This window comes from Athene noctua, chromosome 34 (genome assembly GCF_965140245.1).
Source record: "Athene noctua chromosome 34, bAthNoc1.hap1.1, whole genome shotgun sequence".
NCBI classification, from domain to species: domain Eukaryota; kingdom Metazoa; phylum Chordata; class Aves; order Strigiformes; family Strigidae; genus Athene; species Athene noctua.
In genome coordinates, this window is record NC_134070.1 from 888324 (window position 1) to 905532 (window position 17209).

Consider the following 17209-nt stretch of genomic DNA (forward strand, 5'->3'; position numbering starts at 1 on the left):
GGGGAGCAGGGAGAGAAATGGGGAGCAAAGCTGAGCCCGGGCAGGAGGGCTGGGGGGAAGGGCTTTGGAGATGTGGTTGTATTTCTCACTGTCCTGCTCTGCCGGATTGGTACATCGGGGGGTGGGGGGTTCAAATGCCATTGCTGTTCTTTCTTCCTCCCCGATGGAGTCTCTCTGCTGCCCCAGACCGTAATGGGGGACTCACTCCCCCGTAATTGTCTGGATCCCCGTCATCCTTTGGATTTGTTTTTACTCCCCATCCCTGTTGGGGAAGGGGTGATGGCGAACCTGGGTATGGCCCTGGGGGTGTGAGGAGGAGGAGAAGGGAAGGGAGGGCGCCGAGCAGGCAGAGCCATGCAGGCGGTGGCTGCTCTTCATGTGCCTTAAGAGCCCCCAGCTGAGCCCCTTTGGTCCCCCCCAGGCGCTGGGACAGCCGAGCAGAAGGAGGAGCAGTGCCAGCCCAGGGCAGAGCAGAGGGGGATGCTGCAAGGGCCCCAAGAGGAGCCCCAGAGCCCCGCGGTGGCCGTGGAGCACGATGGCCAACAGCAGCCCCGGGATACGGAAGGGAGCCGTGGAACAAGAACATCCCAACAACACTCTTCCATTGTGACATATGCTGATGACTCTCTAGAAGAGGCAATCCAACCATGGAATAGCTCAAGAGAGAAGGAGGAGTTCAAGTGTGAGGACTGTGGGAAGATCTTCACCTGGGAGAGCAAACTGAGTCGTCACCTATGGACCCACATGGGAGAGAAGCCCTACAAGTGCCAGGATTGCAGGAGGGATTTCATGGAGCGTGGGACCCTCCCGTGTCAGCAGAGGACACACACCGGGGAGAAGGCTTTTGTCTGCAACACTTGCGGGAGATGTTTCACCTGGCTCTCAAACCTCATTTCCCACCAATACATCCACATGGAAGAGAGACCGTACCTCTGCTTGCCCTGTGGGATGACCTTCCGGCAGAGTGACCAACTCACAGAACATCAGGAAACTTTCCTTCATGGTGAGACCCCAGGAGGGCTTGTATCACCCTCTTCCGTGTCGCGCTCAGTAACAAAATGGAGAGGAGGGAGTTTGGTGGCTGGGGTTGACCAGATTTTGGTTGCAAAATGATTGGGCATCCATGTCCCCATGGGCGGGGTGAGTGATGGCCTCCTCCTGACTCCTCCTGGTAAATCACTTTTCCCTCCACTCATGGGTTTTCTCACCTTTCCCCCTCCCGGGTTCAGCCCCAGAGGGTGGGAGCAGCCAAGAGCCCAACCCTGCCCCATCCCGACCTGCCCCATCTCCATCCCCGGCCCTCCCGGGGGGTGGGGAGAGTTGGCGGGGTGGGGCGTAAAATTGTGGACCATTGGTGGGAGGTGGTCCAGGATGAAGAATGTTGAGGGAAGGAAGAGGACAAAAAGGAGAAGGAGGTAGAGGCGTGAAGGAGTTGTAATGATGGATGAGGGGAATGGATGAAAGATGAGTCAATTTTGAGCGAGTTCTTGGCAAGGCTGAGGGAAATGGGAGCCTTGCTCCTGGGATAAAGTATACAAAAAGGAGGAGGTGAAAAAAGGACGAGGAGGAGGGTGGGAGGGAAATACCTCTGCAAAAGAAAGGTGTTTAAAGAGGAAGGACGACCCGAGGCGGGAGGTGCCCTGAGCAGAGAGTGCCCTGCACCCGTGGAGCCCCACGGGGGAGCAGATGCTCCCCCAGAGCCCCTGGGAGGGACCCAGGTGGGAGGAAGATCGTGGAGGACTGTCTCCCGTGGGAGGGAGCCCAGGGCGGAGCAGGGGAGGAGTGTGAGGAGTCCTCCCCCTGAGGAGGAAGGGGCGAGGGAGGGTCTGGGTGGGGCTCAGGTGCCCTCGGGGCTCGAAGCCGAACATGGAGCTAACTGGCAAGGCCCTGGGGGTGTGAGGAGGAGGAGAAGGGAAGGGAGGGAGCCGAGCAGGCAGAGCCATGCAGGAGGTGGGTGCTCTTCATGTGCCTTAAGAGCCCCCAGCTGAGCCCCTTTGGTCCCCCCCAGGCGCTGGGACAGCCGAGCAGAAGGAGGAGCAGTGCCAGCCCAGGGCAGAGCAGAGGGGGATGCTGCAAGGGCCCCAAGAGGAGCCCCAGAGCCCCGCGGTGGCCGTGGAGCACGATGGCCAACAGCAGCCCCGGGATACGCAAGGGAGCCAAAGACCAAGAAGACTCCGAAAACGCTCTTTCAAAGCGATGTATGCTCAAACCAATCAAGCCACAACCCAGCCACAGAGTAGCTCCAGAGAGAAGGAGGAATTCAAGTGTGATGACTGTGGGAAGGTCTTCGCCAGGAGGAGACAACTGACTCGACACCGACACATCCACACAGGAGAGAAGCCCTACAAGTGCCAGGATTGCAGCAAGAGCTTCCGGCTGAGGTGGTTCCTCATGTGTCACCAGAGGACACACACCAAGGAGAAGCCGTATCTTTGCAGCACCTGTGGGAAAAGCTTCTCATGGCGCTCGAATCTCAACACCCACCGACGCATTCACACGGGAGAGAGACCATACGTCTGCTCGCACTGCAAGATGACTTTCCGGCAGAGTTATGACCTCAAGAGGCATCAGTGTTCCATCCATCCTGGTGAGTCCTTGGGGGGGCTTAAACTCATATCACCTGCTCAGTTAAAAAGGGAGAGGATGGGATTTGGGGTGATTGGGCCAGATTTCGGTGAGGACCTGGCTGGGCATCCATGTCCCCACGGGCGGGGTGAGTGATGGCCTCCTCCTGACTCCTCCTGGTAAATTACTTTTCCCTCCACTCATGGGTTTTCTCACTTTTCCCCCTCCCGGGTTCAGCCCCAGAGGGTGGGAGCAGCCAAGAGGCCAACCCTGCCCCATCCCGACCTGCCCCATCTCCATCCCCAGCCGTCCCAGGGGGTGGTGGGAGTTTTGGTCATGTAAAAGTGGGAATGAAGGGTGGGTGCTGGTCCAGGGTGAAGGAGGAGGAGGGATGGAGGAGGCATAGAGGAGGAGGAAGAAGGATGTGGTACCCAGACAACACTTAAATGCTCTTTTGAAGGGACGTCTGCTGAAGCTCCTCAAGAAGGTGCAACCCAACCACAGAGTAGATCCAGAGGACCGGGGTATAAATGTGGGTGTTGTGGGAAGGTCTTCACCTGCAGGAGCAGCCTAAATCGCCACCAACGGTCCCAGACGCGAGATAAGTTCTTCAAGTGCCAGGATTGTGGGAAGAGCTACAGGCAAAGTGGGCACCTCCACCGTCACCAGATTACACACATCGAAGCGAAACCCTTTCCCTGCACCACGTGTGGGAAACGCTTCTCCTATAGATCCAACCTCATTGTCCACCACCGCATCCACACAGGAGAGAGACCCTACGCCTGCTCCCTCTGCGGGAAGAAATTCCAGCGGCGTTCTCAAGTCCGAAAGCATCAAAATGCCCTTCACAATGGTGAGTCCTCAGCGGGGCCTTAACCCCATATCACATGGTGCTCATCCATAACATGGAGAGGAGGGGGGTTATGGCTGGGGGTTGGCCACGTTTTTGTCAGGATGTGCCTGGACATCCATCTTCCCATGGGCAGGGGTGAGCTGTGGCCTCCAGTCTCCTCCTGACAAAATATTTTTACCTCCACCCACGAGTTTTCTCCCTTTTTCTCATTTTTACTCCTTCCTGGGTTCACCAGGACAAGACAAGAGTGCAACAATGCCCCATTCTGCCCTGACCCATCTCCATACATAATCCACCTGGGGAGTAGGGGGAGTTTAGGGGCGGTGAAAGTAGGGACCAATCGTGGCAATGTCCTGGGATGGAGGAAGAGTAAGGATGGAGGAGCGGGAAGGATGGAAGAGAAGCATGAGCATGAAGGGACACACACACACACACACACACACACACAGAGTCCCTGTGTCTTTACACCATCACCAAGGTTAGAATGGCTCCAGCATCTGGCAGCACCGTACTGGGGGGTACTGGTCTGGGTGGGAGCTGCTGGAGGAGGTGGGTGCTCTTCATGTGCCTTAAGAGCCCCCAGCTGAGCCCCTTTGGTCCCCCCCAGGCGCTGGGACAGCCGAGAAGAAGAAGGAGCAGTGCCAGCCCAGGGCAGAGCAGAGGGGGATGCTGCAAGGGCCCCAAGAGGAGCCCCAGAGCCCCGCGGTGGCCGTGGAGCACGATGGCCAACAGCAGCCCCGGGATACGCAAGGGAGCCGCGGAACGGGGGAACCCCGAAAATGCTCTTTCAAAGGGACGTGTGGTGAAGACCCGACCCGACCACGTAGTATCCCCAGAAAGAAGGAGCACAAGTGTGAGCAGTGTGGGAAAGTCTTTCGCTGGAAGAGCAACCTGACCCGTCACGGATGGACCCACACAGGAGAGAAGCCCTTCAAGTGCCAGGATTGTGGGAAGAGCTTCAGGGATAGCTGGTACCTCTTCAATCACCAGAGGACACACACCAAGGAGAAGCCCTTTCCCTGCACCACGTGTGGGAAACGCTTCTCCTTTAGATGTAACCTCATTGTCCATGAAAGCATCCACACAAGGGAAAAACCATACACTTGCTCCCACTGCGGGAAGACATTCAGGGACGGTTATCATCTCAGAAGGCATCAGGAATCCGTCCACAATGGTGAGTCTTGGAGAGGCTTAACCCTGTATCCCATCCTGCTCATCCATAAAATGCAGTGGGTGGGGTTTGGGGCAGTTCTTGGGTAGATCTCGATCACTGACTGGCTGGGCATCCATCTCCCCATGGTGGGGGGTGAGTGATGGCCTCTTCCACCCTCCTCCTGTCAAACTATTTTTACTTCCACCTAGAGTTTTTCTCATATTGCTTCCTACTTCCCTTCTCAAGTTCACCCACAATGGCTGGGAACACAGAAGAGCCCAACCCTGCCCTATCCCGACCTGCCCCAACTCCATCCCTTCTGGGGGATGGGGGTGTTTTTGGGGGGATGAAAATGGGGACCAGTGGTGTGTGCTGGCGTGGAACGGCAAAGGAGTGATGGCGTAGGATTAAGAATTGAGGAGGGAAAGGGATGAAAAAAGGAGCTGAAGAATGAGAATGGGGACACACACACACACAGAGCCATGGGCACCTGTGCACTTACATCCCTCATGTTCTACACACACACAAACAAGTACAACCCTCACACCTTCAACTGCACACCCATGCGTGCACACACACACACACACGCATAGCCCCCGTGTCTTTACACACACACCGATGGTACAAGGGCTCCAGCAGCTGGCAGCACCATACTGGGTGATACTGGTCTGGGTGGGAGCTGCTGGAGGAGGTGGGTGCTCTTCATGTGCCTTAAGAGCCCCCAGCTGAGCCCCTTTGGTCCCCCCCAGGCGCTGGGACAGCCGAGCAGAAGGAGGAGCAGTGCCAGCCCAGGGCAGAGCAGAGGGGGATGCTGCAAGGGCCCCAAGAGGAGCCCCAGAGCCCCGCGGTGGCCGTGGAGCACGATGGCCAACAGCAGCCCCGGGATACGCAAGGGAGCCGCGGAACAAGGAGACCCCGAAAATGCTCTTTCAAAGGGACGTACGCTGAACAGACTCAAGGAGCCACAACCCAACCACTGAGTAGCTCCAGAGAGAAGGAGTACAGGTGTGAGCAGTGTGGGAAGGTCTTCTTTCGCAGGGGCAGCCTGAGACGTCACCGAGGGATCCACACAGGAGAGAAGCCCTTCACGTGCCAGGATTGTGGAAAGAGCTACACGCAGAGAGGAAACCTCTTCCGTCACATGAGGACACACATCAAGGAGAAGCGCTTAGTCTGCCCCACGTGTGGGAAACGCTTCTCCCTTACATCAGACCTAATGAAGCACAAACGCGCCCATAAAGCAGAGAGACCGTACGTCTGCCCACACTGTGGGAAGAGCTTCCAGCAGAGTTATCACCTCAGGAGGCATCAGGCAGCCCTTCACCAGGGTGAGTCCTCCCGGGGGGGTTTAGCGTGAGATGTCGCAGGCCCTGGGGGAGCTGTGGGTGGCGATGGCTGAGTGCAATGGATTTCTCTCCTGCAGGCACCGAGCCCCCAGCTGGAGCCAGGACAAGCACCCCCGGTGCTGGAGGAGGAGTTGGAGAGCAAGGAGGAGCAGACACCGCCGGGACAAGGGGAGGGCGTGAAGAACACCCACCCAGCCACCAGCAAGCCGGTGGCCCGCGCCACGCAGGGGACCTCTAACTGCCCCGAGGGTGGGAAGATCTTCCGCGGGAGTAACAGCAGGAGACGTCACCAAAGAAATCACCCGGGAGAACGACCCCACAAGGGCCCAGATGGCGGGAAGACCTGCAAGGACTTCTCCAGCCTCATCTCCCAGCACAGGGCCCAGAAGGGAGAGAGACCGTACAAGTGCCTGGAGGGTGGGGAGAGCTTCAGCCACAGCTCAAGCCTTTCCACGCATCAGAGGCCCCGCACTGCAGAGAAACCTCCTTCCTGCTCTGCTGTGGGGAATCCTTTACTCCGAAGCAAACACTCATCTTGCACCAGCGGATCCCCCCCGGGGAGATGCCCAACCCCTGCCCGCAGTGCCAGAAACAGGGAGGAACCCGCGCGTGGCCTCGAAACACTCCTCCTAGCCATCAGATCGATCAGTAAATTGTCCACCCGTGGCAACAACACTCCGGGTTTGTACTCTCTGCGTCACTGTTCTCACGCTGGGACCACGGAGCGTGGGGCAGGTTTGGGGTCCTTGGGGAAGGGCCTTCCAAGAGAGCTGCATCTTCCACCCGGTGCTCGGGTTTTCCCAGCCCAAAGCAGAAACAGTCTGGCTCTGCTCGACCACCGGCACACGGAAGAAAGCCCCTTCCAAACGCAGGCCTGTAAAATCAGTCTCCCTGTGCGGGACCGAGGCGAGGGGGGGATACGGATTGGGGAGCACAGGGTGCCCCCGGAGCTCTCACCTTCCCTCCTCTCCAGTCCTGTCCAACCTGTGCTCAGGAGAGTGAGGTTTCCTCACCACTGGGACTGGAGCACTGAACTCTGATGGACGTTCCCTTCCCTGTCCCCCTTCCAGACAGGATTGAGTAGAGGGGCGAGTCCTTTCCGAGCTGCCAGGTTGCTGGGATTTTGTTTCTTCCTTACGGGCTGGGCCCCTGGTTTCCGGCTCCGTCTTTTGCAGAGTCACATTCTTGGCTCGTGCCGGCGTTCCCGATGGCCACACTCTGGCCATTACCGCATTTACTAATTTGTCTGGAATAGTCTCTTCTTTTGCAGGGTCCTTCCCAGTTCAGCAGCATTGCTGGGCTCTCCGTGCATTCTCTGGAGGAATACGGATCTGAGCCGAGTCCTCAGAGAAGGTTTATTGTACATTTAACTTGCAACGTCACTCTTGACCGAGCAATGGCAAAGGCCATTCCGGCATAGAGAGGAATCTGAGTTAATTTTGTATCCCCACCTGAGCGTTCCCTGGTTGTAAAAATGATTTTAAGCTTTTTTCCCTGGTGCACCAACACTTACCTGAGTCTTGCTTAGCGTCCCCTTACAACTAGTCCCTATAGAACGGGTGACCCTTCTGCCAATCAGAAAATCTCTTATTTCATTCCCTAGCTTTTCTGGAACCAGGGGATCAGCTGGGGAGATCTTCATATTTTCCCCATTCCCCTTCATTCGGTGTCAGGTTGTGAGAGGTGACTTGTAAAAACTGACTGTGAGAAACACGGACTGAGAAAGAGTTACAGGCCAGCGGGGGGAGTGGGGTCCCTCTGACTGAGGAATGTCTCAAACACTCACAAGATGAAACTCTAGTCCCGGGGTGGATGGTGTGGAGGTCGAAGCTGATGAGGCCGCCCCAATAACAGAGGATGTAGCTGGAAGGGGGGGGCCCGGTGGGGACAGGAGGGTTCTGCTCTGGCGCACCTGGTCTAGTTCCAATGGGCACCAGTCCAGTGAACAGCCTTTGCTTCGTTAGCCACCAAATGCTTATTAAAGTGAACACCCTGAACATGCTAATGAGGACTAACGATATCGTGCTAATTAACCATTCCATGAAATACCAGACCCCTCCCCACCCATGTGATACGTAGGTGTGTGGGTCGACCTGGGGGAGGGAGCCAAGGAAAGGGGGTATAATCGAGGGGGAAGAAAGAGGTGGGACGCTGGAGAGTGCAGGGAAGCGGAGAAGACGGATCCCTCCTGGAACCCTCGCTGGCGGGATGGACGCAGGAACCCGGAGCGATGATCTGTACGCCTCTATTCCCCCACCTCCCTCCTTCCCTTTTCCCCCTTCCCCTTCACTACCAGAAGCACGGCCAGGCACACGGCATTCCTCGCCACAGCTCGTTATATCCTCAGCCAATGACCGTGTATCCAATTTGGACCTTGTGGGAAGTTAATAAATGTTTGGATTTTGAGACGTTTGTCACTGTTGTCTGCTCCCTTGGGGATTTACCAGCCTGAATCTCTTCTCTCCCGTGAATGAGTGGGATGAGACACACAGAGACTTCCCAAAACTCCCCCAACCCCACCCCACCCCCCGGAGTGCCAGAGATTGGAATGCACACCCCCCCCTTCCCTGCAGGGATTTCCCTGAGGGATGGAGAATCCGCATCCCGGCGCCCCCAGGGGACCTGCTGCCGCCTCTCGGGGTGCTCAGCACCCCCTGCCCGGGGCTCAGCACCCACCCGGCTGCACCCTGTTGTGCTGGTTTGGGTGTGCAGGGGCTGGGAGCGGCGGAGGGGGGACAGGGGGGGCTCCTGCGAGAAGATGCTCAAAGCTCCCGCGGCTCCAGGTCGGACCCGCCCCTGGCCAAGGCCGAGCCAGTTCTGACAGCGTCGCACTCTAAGATAAGGGATTGAAACAGGGGAAGTTGGGAGGAGGAGGAGGAGGTGGGAGGGAAATAGCTCTGCAAACGGTGAAAGTGAGGAAAAACTCAGGAGGGGCATCTGCTTTGGAGCGGAGACTTCCCTGCACCCGTGCAGACCCACGGGGAAGCAGATTTCCCACAACAGCCTCTGGGAGGGACCCACGTGGAAGGGAGATGATGGAGGACTGTCTCCCGTGGGAAGGAGCCCACAGCGGAGCAGGGGAGGAGTGTGAGGAGTCCTTCCCCTGAGGAGGAAGGGGCGAGGGAGGGTCTGGGTGGGATCAGGTGCCCTCGGGGCTCAAACCCCAACACGGCGCTAAGGGGCAAGGCCCTGGGGGTGTGAGGAGGAGGAGAAGGGAAGGGAGGGAGCCGAGCAGGCAGAGCCATGCAGGAGGTGGGTGCTCTTCATGTGCCTTAAGAGCCCCCAGCTGAGCCCCTTTGGTCCCCCCCAGGCGCTGGGACAGCCGAGCAGAAGGAGGAGCAGTGCCAGCCCAGGGCAGAGCAGAGGGGGATGCTGCAAGGGCCCCAAGAGGAGCCCCAGAGCCCCGCGGTGGCCGTGGAGCACGATGGCCAACAGCAGCCCCGGGATACGCAAGGGAGCCATGGAACGAGGAGACCCCGAAAATGCTCTTTCAAAGGGACGTACGGTGAAGACCCTCAAGAAAATGTGTACAAGTGTGAGCACTGTGGGAAGATCTTCACTTGGAGGAGAAGCCTGCGCCGTCATAGAAAGATCCACACGGGAGAGAAGCCTTTCAAGTGCCAGGACTGCAGAAAGATCTTCAGGGAGAACTGGCAACTCCGGAGGCACCAGAGGATACACACAGAGCAAAAGCCATGTCTCTGCACCACCCATGGAAAACACTTCTTTAACTCAAAACTCCTTGTCCACCAACACACCCACACGGGAGAGAGACCGTACGCCTGCTCCCACTGCGGGAAGACATTCAGGGCTGGTTATGACCTCAGGAAACATCACGCATCCATTCATAAAGGTAAGTCCTTGGAGAGGCTTAACCCTGTATCCCATCGTGCTCATCCATGAAATGCAGTGGGAGGGGTTTGGGGCAGTTCTTGCCCAGATCTCGATCACTGACTGGCTGGGCATCCATCTCCCCATGGCGGGGGGTGAGTGATGGCCTCTTCCACCCTCCTCCTGTCAATGTACTTTTACCTCCACCCACAGGTTTTCTCCCTTTTCTTTTTCCTTCCCTTCCCAAGTTCACCAGCAACAGCTGGGAGCAACCAGCAGCCCAACCCTGCCCCATCCCGACGTGACCAATCTCCATCCCCGGCCCTCCCAGGGAGTGGGAGGAGTTTTAAGGGGGTGGGGTGTGAAATTGGGGAGCAATGGTGGGTGCTAGTCCAGGATGAAGAAGGAGGGACGTAGGAGGAGAAAGTGGAGGAGGGGGAGGTACAGGCGTGAAGGAGTTGTAAGGATGGATGACGGGGAGGGATGAAGATGAGCTTGAGCAGGAGGAGGAGAGACACACACACGCGCGCAGGTGCAAACACACAGAGCCATGGACACCCGTACCCTTGTACTCCCATCTCCTTACATACTTGTAAAGCACACACAGGGGACAGGCAGGGACAGGCACGGGACCTGCTGCCGCCTCTCGGGGTGCTCAGCACCCCCTGCCCGGGGCTCAGCACCCACCCGGCTGCACCCTGTTGTGCTGGTTTGGGTGTGGAGGGGCTGGGAGCGGCGGAGGGGGGACAGGGGGGGCTCCTGCGAGAAGATGCTCAAAGCTCCCGCGGCTCCAGGTCGGACCCGCCCCTGGCCAAGGCCAAGCCATTTAGTGACAGTGGCTCCACCACTGGGATAAGGGATTTAAAAAGGGGAACCTGGAAGGGAGAGGAGGAGGAGGGGGAGGGAAATAGCTCTGCAACCAGCGAGGGGGAGGAAGGCCGGCAGGAGGCGGGAGGTGCCCTGAGCAGAGAGTGCCCTGCACCCGTGGAGCCCCACGGGGGAGCAGATGCCCCCCCAGAGCCCCTGGGAGGGACCCAGGTGGGAGGAAGATCGTGGAGGACTGTCTCCCGTGGGAGGGAGCCCAGGGCGGAGCAGGGGAGGAGTGTGAGGAGTCCTCCCCCTGAGGAGGAAGGGGCGAGGGAGGGTCTGGGGGGGCTCAGGTGCTGTCGGGGCTCAAAGCCCAACACGGCGCTAAGGGGAAAGACGATGGGGGGTGTGAGGAGGAGGAGAAGGGAAGGGAGGGCGCCGAGCAGGCAGAGCCATGCGGGAGGTGGGTGCTCTTCATGTGCCTTAAGAGCCCCCAGCTGAGCCCCTTTGGTCCCCCCCCAGGCGCTGGGACAGCCGAGCAGAAGGAGGAGCAGTGCCAGCCCAGGGCAGAGCAGAGGGGGATGCTGCAAGGGCCCCAAGAGGAGCCCCAGAGCCCCGCGGTGGCCGTGGAGCACGATGGCCAACAGCAGCCCCGGGATACGCAAGGGAGCCGCGGAACGAGGAGACCCCGAAAATGCTCTTTCAAAGGGACGTACGCTGAAGACCCTCAAGAAGACACAACCCAACCACCAAGTAGGTCCGGACAGAAGGAGTACAAGTGTGAGCAGTGTGGGAAAGTCTTCACCTTGAGTAGAACCCTGCGCCGTCACCAAATGATCCACACGGGAGAGAAGCCTTTCAAGTGTCAGGATTGCGGGAAGAGCTTCATTCAGAGCTGGCACCTCCGGAGGCATCAGAGGACACACACAAAGCAGAAGCCGTATTTCTGCACCAGCAGCAGGAATGGCTTCTTTAAGTCAAAACTCATTCTTCACCAAAGCATCCACACAGGAGTGAGACCGTACACCTGCTCCCACTGCGGGAAGACATTCAGGGACGGTTATAAACTCAGGAGGCATCAGGAATCCATCCACAATGGTAAGTCCTTGGAGAGGCTTAACCCCGTATCCCATCGTGCTCATCCATGAAATGCAGTGGGTGGGGTTTGGGGCAGTTCTTGGCCGGATCCCGATCAGGAACTGGCTGGGCATCCATCTCCCCATGGGTGGGGGGGTGAGTGATGGCCTCTTCCACTTTCCTCCTGTCAAACTAATTTTACTTCCACCCAGAGTTTTTGTCATATTGCTTCCTACTTCCCTTCCCAAGTTCACCCACAATGGCTGGGAAAAAAAAGAGCCCAAACCTGCCCTATCGCAACCTGCCCCATCTACATCCCTGGCCCTCTCAGGGAGTGGGAAGAGTTTTGAGGGTGGTAAAATTGGAAACCAGTGGTGGTTGCTGGTCCAGGATGAAGAAGGAGGAGGGAAGGAGGAGGACAAAAAGAAGAGGAGGTGGTACAGGTATGAGGGAGTTGTAAGGATGGATGAGGTGGAGGGATGAAGATCAGCTTGTGTAGGAAGAGGAGACACACACACACACACACACACACACACAGAGTGAGCCATGGGCACCTGTACCCTTGTACTCCCATCTCCTTAGATAATAGAAAACTGTAAGTAGGATATAGGCAGGGGACAGGCAGGGGACCTGCTGCCGCCTCTCGGGGTGCTCAGCACCCCCTGCCCAGGGCTCAGCACCCACCCGGCTGCACCCTGTTGTGCTGGTTTGTGTGTGGAGGGACTGGGAGCGGCAGAGGGGGTACGGGGGTGAGCCTGGGTGAAGATAGTCAGAGCTCCTGCGGATGCAAGAGGGACCCGCCCCTGGTCAAGGCCGAACAAGTTAGCAATGGTGGCCCCACCACTGGGACAAGGGATTTAAAAAGGGGAACCTAGAAGGTGGAGGAGGAGGGTGGGGGAAATAGCTCTGCAAAGAGCGAGGGAGAGGAAGGACGACCCGAGGCGGGAGGTGCCCTGAGCAGAGAGTGCCCTGCACCCGTGGAGCCCCACGGGGGAGCAGATGCCCCCCCAGAGCCCCTGGGAGGGACCCAGGTGGGAGGAAGATCGTGGAGGACTGTCTCCCGTGGGAGGGAGCCCAGGGCGGAGCAGGGGAGGAGTGTGAGGAGTCCTCCCCCTGAGGAGGAAGGGGCGGCAGAGACAAGGGGTGATGGAGTGACCCCAAGCCCCATCCCTGCCCCCTGCACCGGGGGGGGAGCAGGGAGAGAAATGGGGAGCAAAGCTGAGCCCGGGCAGGAGGGCTGGGGGGAAGGGCTTTGGAGATGTGGTTGTATTTCTCACTGTCCTGCTCTGCCGGATTGGTACATCGGGGGGTGGGGGGTTCAAATGCCATTGCTGTTCTTTCTTCCTCCCCGATGGAGTCTCTCTGCTGCCCCAGACCATAACGGGGGAGACACAGCACCCTCTCCCATCCTTGTCTGGATCTCCCCCGTCCTTTGGTTTAATTTTTTTCCTCCCCATCCCTGTGGGAGAAGGGGCGAGGGAGCATCTGGGTGGGGCTCAGGTGCCCCCGGGGATCAAAGCCCAAAGCAGCGCTAAGGGACAAGGCCCTGGGGGTGTGAGGAGGAGGAGAAGGGAAGGGAGGGCGCCGAGCAGGCAGAGACATGCAGGAGGTGGGTGCTCTTCATGTGCCTTAAGAGCCCCCAGCTGAGCCCCTTTGGTCCCCCCCAGGCGCTGGGACAGCCGAGCAGAAGGAGGAGCAGTGCCAGCCCAGGGCAGAGCAGAGGGGGATGCTGCAAGGGCCCCAAGAGGAGCCCCAGAGCCCCGCGGTGGCCGTGGAGCACGATGGCCAACAGCAGCCCCGGGATACGCAAGGGAGCCGCGGAACGGGGGAACCCCATAAAAGCTCTTTCAAAGAGACCTCTGCTGAAGACCTTCAGGGAGCCTCAACTGAACCACCGAGTAGCTCCAGAGACAAGAAATACAAGTGTGAGCAGTGTGGGAAGGTTTTTGGCTGGGGGAGCAACCTGAGCCGTCACCGAAAGATCCACATGGGAGAAAAGCCCCACAAGTGCCAAGATTGCGGGAAGAGCTTCTCACAGAGAGGAAACCTCCGGTGTCACCAGAGGACACACACCAGGGAGAAGCACTTTCTCTGCACCACGTGTGGGAAACGCTTCTCCTTTATCTCATACCTCGTCAAGCACCAACGCATCCACACGGGAGAGAGACCGTACATCTGCTCAGACTGTGACAAGACTTTTCGGCAGAGTTATCACCTCACGAGGCATCGGAGAGCTATCCACAATGGTGAGACCTCTGAGGGGGTTTAACCCCATATCACCTCGTGCTCAGTTATAAAATGGAGATGAGGGGGTTTGGAGGGGGGGATTGGCCAGATTTTGATCAGGAACTGCCTGGGCATCCATCTCCCCATAGGAGGTTTTGAGCGATGGCCTTACATGTCTCCTCCTTTCTGTCTTTCTGTATCCTCCTGTCTGTCTACTATTAAACAATTTTTTTCTCCATCTATGGGTTTTCTCTGTTTTCCTCTTCTTTTTTGCTTCCCGGGTTCACCCCCAGAGGGTGGGAGCAGCCAACAGCCCAACCCTGCCCCATCCCAACCTGACCTATCTCCATCCCAAACCTTCCCAAGGGGTGGGGAGAGTTTTGGGTGGTGGAAGTGGGGACCAAGGGTGGGAGCTGGTCCAGGGTGAAGAAGGAGGAGGTATGGGAAAGAGAGAGAGGGATGGAGGAAGGAGGGAAAAGATGAAGTACTAACACAACCTCCAAATTGCTCTTTCAAAGGGACGTGTGCTGAAGATGTTCAAGTGGAGGCAACCCACCCACAGAGCAGCTCCAGTGAGCTGGAGTACAAGTGTGTGGACTGTGGGAAAGTTTTCAACTGTGGGAGCCACCTGACCCATCACCGACAGATCCACACAGGAGAGAAGCCCCACAGGTGCCAGGATTGCGGGAAGAGCTTCACAGAAAGAAGAAACCTCCTGTGTCACCGGAGAATACACACCAAGGAGAAGCCCTTTATCCGCACCACGTGTGGAAAAAGCTTCACATGGTGCTCGAGCCTCATCACCCACAGACGCATCCACACGAACGAGAGACCGTACGCCTGCTCACACTGTGGGAAGACCTTCCAGAGGAGGTCTCACCTCAGTAAGCATCAGGAAAAGTACCACCATGGTGAGTCCACGGAGGGGGCTTAACACTGTATCATGTCGTTCTCAGCAATAAAATGGAGAAGAGGGATTTTGGGGGTGGGGGTTGGCCAGATTTTGGTCAGGATCTGGCTGGGCAGCCATCTCCTCATGGGTGGGGGTGAGTGATGGCCTCCTGCAGCTGCCTACCTTTTCTGGCCTCCTCCTGACAAACTATTTTTACCTCCACTCATGGGTTTTCTTGATTTTCCTCTTCTATTCCCCTTCCCGGGTTCATCCCCAGCAGGTGGGAGCAATCAACAACCCAACCCTGCCCCATCCTGACCTGCCCCATCTCCATCCCCGGCCCTCCTGGGGAGTGTGGGAAGTTTTGGTGGGGTATGAATGTGGGGGAAAAAGTTGGGTGCTGGTCCAGGGTGATGTAGGAGGAGGATAGAGAGAGGGGAAAGGATGACGGGGGAATGGAAGAAGAGAACGGAGAAAGTACCAACAGAACCCTGAAAATGTTCTTTCAAAGGGACTTGTGCTGGAGACGTTCAAAAACGCGCAACCCAACAATGCAGAACCTCCGCAGAGTACAAGTGTGAGCACTGTGGGAAGGGCTTCACCTGCAGCAGCAATCTGAACCGACACCAACGGATCCACACGGGAGAGAAGCCCTACAAGTGCCGGGATTGTGGGAAGAGCTTCGCGCAGAAATCAAACCTCCTGAGTCACCAGAGGACACACACCAAGCAGAAGCGATTTTCTTGCACCCTATGCGGGAAAGGCTTCTCCTTTCCATCAGAATTCATCAGACACCAACGCAACCACACGGAGGAGAGACTGTTCGCCTTGTCACACTCTGAGATGGCTTTCCAGCAGAGTTACCACCTCTACCTCAGGAGGCATCAGTTAGTCTTCCAGAACGGTGAGTCCTTGGCTGGGTCTTGCACCTGTATCACGTCGTGTTCATGGAGAAAAGGGAGAGGAGGGGGTTTGGGGGTGGGGGGTGGCCAGCTTTTGGTCAGGATCTGGCTGGGCATCCATCAACCCATGGGTGGGGGGGAATGATGGCCTCCTCCAGCTCCCTACCTCTTCTGGCCTCCTCGTTCAAAACTATTTTTACCTCCACCCGTGGGGTTTCTTCCATTTCTTCTTTCCCCTTCCCAGTTTCACCCACAGAGGGTGGGAGCAGCCAACAGCCCAACCCTGCCCCATCCCGAGAAGACCCTCTCCATCCCTGACCCTCTCGGGTGGTGGTAGGAGTTTTGGGGGGATGAAGGTGTGGACCAAGGTCGGGTGCTGTTCCAGAGTGAAGAAGGGGAGAAACGGGTTAGAAGGAAGATGAAGAAGGAGAATGATGAGTATGAGGATGAAGGGTCACACACACACACACAGAGCCATGGGCACTGTGAACTTGAGCCCCCATCTCCTTATGTGCTTGTGCACACTCGTATTGATGCACACACAAACACAAACCCCACACCTTTATGTGCCTGCACACACACACACACACACACACACACACATACAGCCCCTGTTCATTTAAACACTCGCTGACACTAGAAGGGCTTCAGGGGCTGCAAGCACCATACTGGGTCATAGTGGTCTGGGCGGGAGGTGCTGGAGTACACAGCAGTGGCTGCTCTTCATGTGCCTTAAGAGCCCCCAGCTGAGCCCCTTTGGTCCCCCCCAGGCGCTGGGACAGCCGAGCAGAAGGAGGAGCAGTGCCAGCCCAGGGCAGAGCAGAGGGGGATGCTGCAAGGGCCCCAAGAGGAGCCCCAGAGCCCCGCGGTGGCCGTGGAGCACGATGGCCAACAGCAGCCCCGGGATACGCAAGGGAGCCGCGGAACGGGGGAACCCCGAAAATGCTCTTTCAAAGGGACGTACGCTGAAGACCCTCAAGAAGACACAACCCAACCACCAAGTAGGTCCAGAGAGGAGAAGGTCAAGTGTGAGCACTGTGGGAAGTTGTTAGTCTCCAAGTACAGCCTGACCTATCACCTACGGACCCACACGGGAGAGAAGCCCTACAAGTGCTGGGATTGTGGGAGAGGCTTTGCAAGAAGACGATACCTCCAGAGTCACCAGAGGACACACACCAAGGAGAAGCCCTTTCTCTGCACCACTTGTGGGAAACGTTTCTCCTTTAGCTCCAACCTCCTTGTCCACCGACGCATCCACACAGGAGAGAAACCGTACACCTGCTCACACTGTGGGAGGGCATTCAGGGTTCGTTTTAACCTCAGGAAACATCAGAAATCCATCCACAATTGTGAGTCCTTGGAGAGGCTTAACCCTGTATCCCATCATGCTCATCCATTAAATGCAGTGGGTGGGGTTTGGGGCAGTTCTTGGGTAGATCTCGATCACTGACTGGCTGGGCATCCATCTCCCCATGGCGGGGGGTGAGTGATGGCCTCTTCCACCCTCCTCCTTTCAAAGTATTTTTACCTCCACCCAGAGATTTTCTCCCTTTTCAT

The 17209-nt window shown here is 57.5% G+C and overlaps 3 protein-coding genes across 3 annotated transcripts; all 3 read left to right on the plus strand.

The window, feature by feature from the left end:
* Positions 1 to 2196: 2196 nt before the first annotated feature.
* On the plus strand, positions 2197 to 3441 carry LOC141972558 (uncharacterized). The gene is made up of 2 exons (XM_074930451.1): positions 2197 to 2515; positions 3095 to 3441. The coding sequence occupies exons 1-2, from the start codon at positions 2197 to 2199 to the stop codon at positions 3439 to 3441; spliced, it is 666 nt and encodes a 221-aa protein (XP_074786552.1).
* Positions 3442 to 5189: 1748 nt separating this feature from the next.
* On the plus strand, positions 5190 to 12115 carry LOC141972559 (uncharacterized). Its single transcript, XM_074930452.1, has 6 exons — positions 5190 to 5262; positions 5507 to 5671; positions 5744 to 5886; positions 9509 to 9612; positions 11328 to 11653; positions 11964 to 12115. Exons 1-6 carry the CDS (start codon positions 5190 to 5192, stop codon positions 12113 to 12115), a joined length of 963 nt encoding a protein of 320 aa, XP_074786553.1.
* A 1117-nt stretch (positions 12116 to 13232) lies between these two features.
* LOC141972560 (uncharacterized) lies at positions 13233 to 15970 on the plus strand. The gene is made up of 5 exons (XM_074930453.1): positions 13233 to 13241; positions 13509 to 13805; positions 14445 to 14731; positions 15359 to 15654; positions 15897 to 15970. The coding sequence occupies exons 1-5, from the start codon at positions 13233 to 13235 to the stop codon at positions 15968 to 15970; spliced, it is 963 nt and encodes a 320-aa protein (XP_074786554.1).
* The last annotated feature ends 1239 nt before the right edge of the window (positions 15971 to 17209 follow it).

What these genes read in the sequence shown, in the direction of transcription:
- LOC141972559 (XM_074930452.1), top strand. Translation starts at nt 5,190, where the DNA reads ATGGTACAAGGGCTCCAGCAGCTGGCAGCACCATACTGGGTGATACTG. An exon ending in ACCTCAGGAGGCATCAGGCA is followed by an intron (nt 5,887 to 9,508) that starts GCCCTTCACCAG and finishes CGTCATAGAAAG; the next exon opens with ATCCACACGGGAGAGAAGCC. An exon ending in ATACACACAGAGCAAAAGCC is followed by an intron (nt 9,613 to 11,327) that starts ATGTCTCTGCAC and finishes CGGACAGAAGGA; the next exon opens with GTACAAGTGTGAGCAGTGTG.
- LOC141972560 (XM_074930453.1), top strand. An exon ending in ACACGGGAGAGAGACCGTAC is followed by an intron (nt 13,806 to 14,444) that starts ATCTGCTCAGAC and finishes GAGCTGGAGTAC; the next exon opens with AAGTGTGTGGACTGTGGGAA. An exon ending in TCAGTTAGTCTTCCAGAACG is followed by an intron (nt 15,655 to 15,896) that starts GTGAGTCCTTGG and finishes TCCCCTTCCCAG; the next exon opens with TTTCACCCACAGAGGGTGGG.
- LOC141972558 (XM_074930451.1), top strand. Translation starts at nt 2,197, where the DNA reads ATGTATGCTCAAACCAATCAAGCCACAACCCAGCCACAGAGTAGCTCC. An exon ending in CACGGGAGAGAGACCATACG is followed by an intron (nt 2,516 to 3,094) that starts TCTGCTCGCACT and finishes GACCGGGGTATA; the next exon opens with AATGTGGGTGTTGTGGGAAG.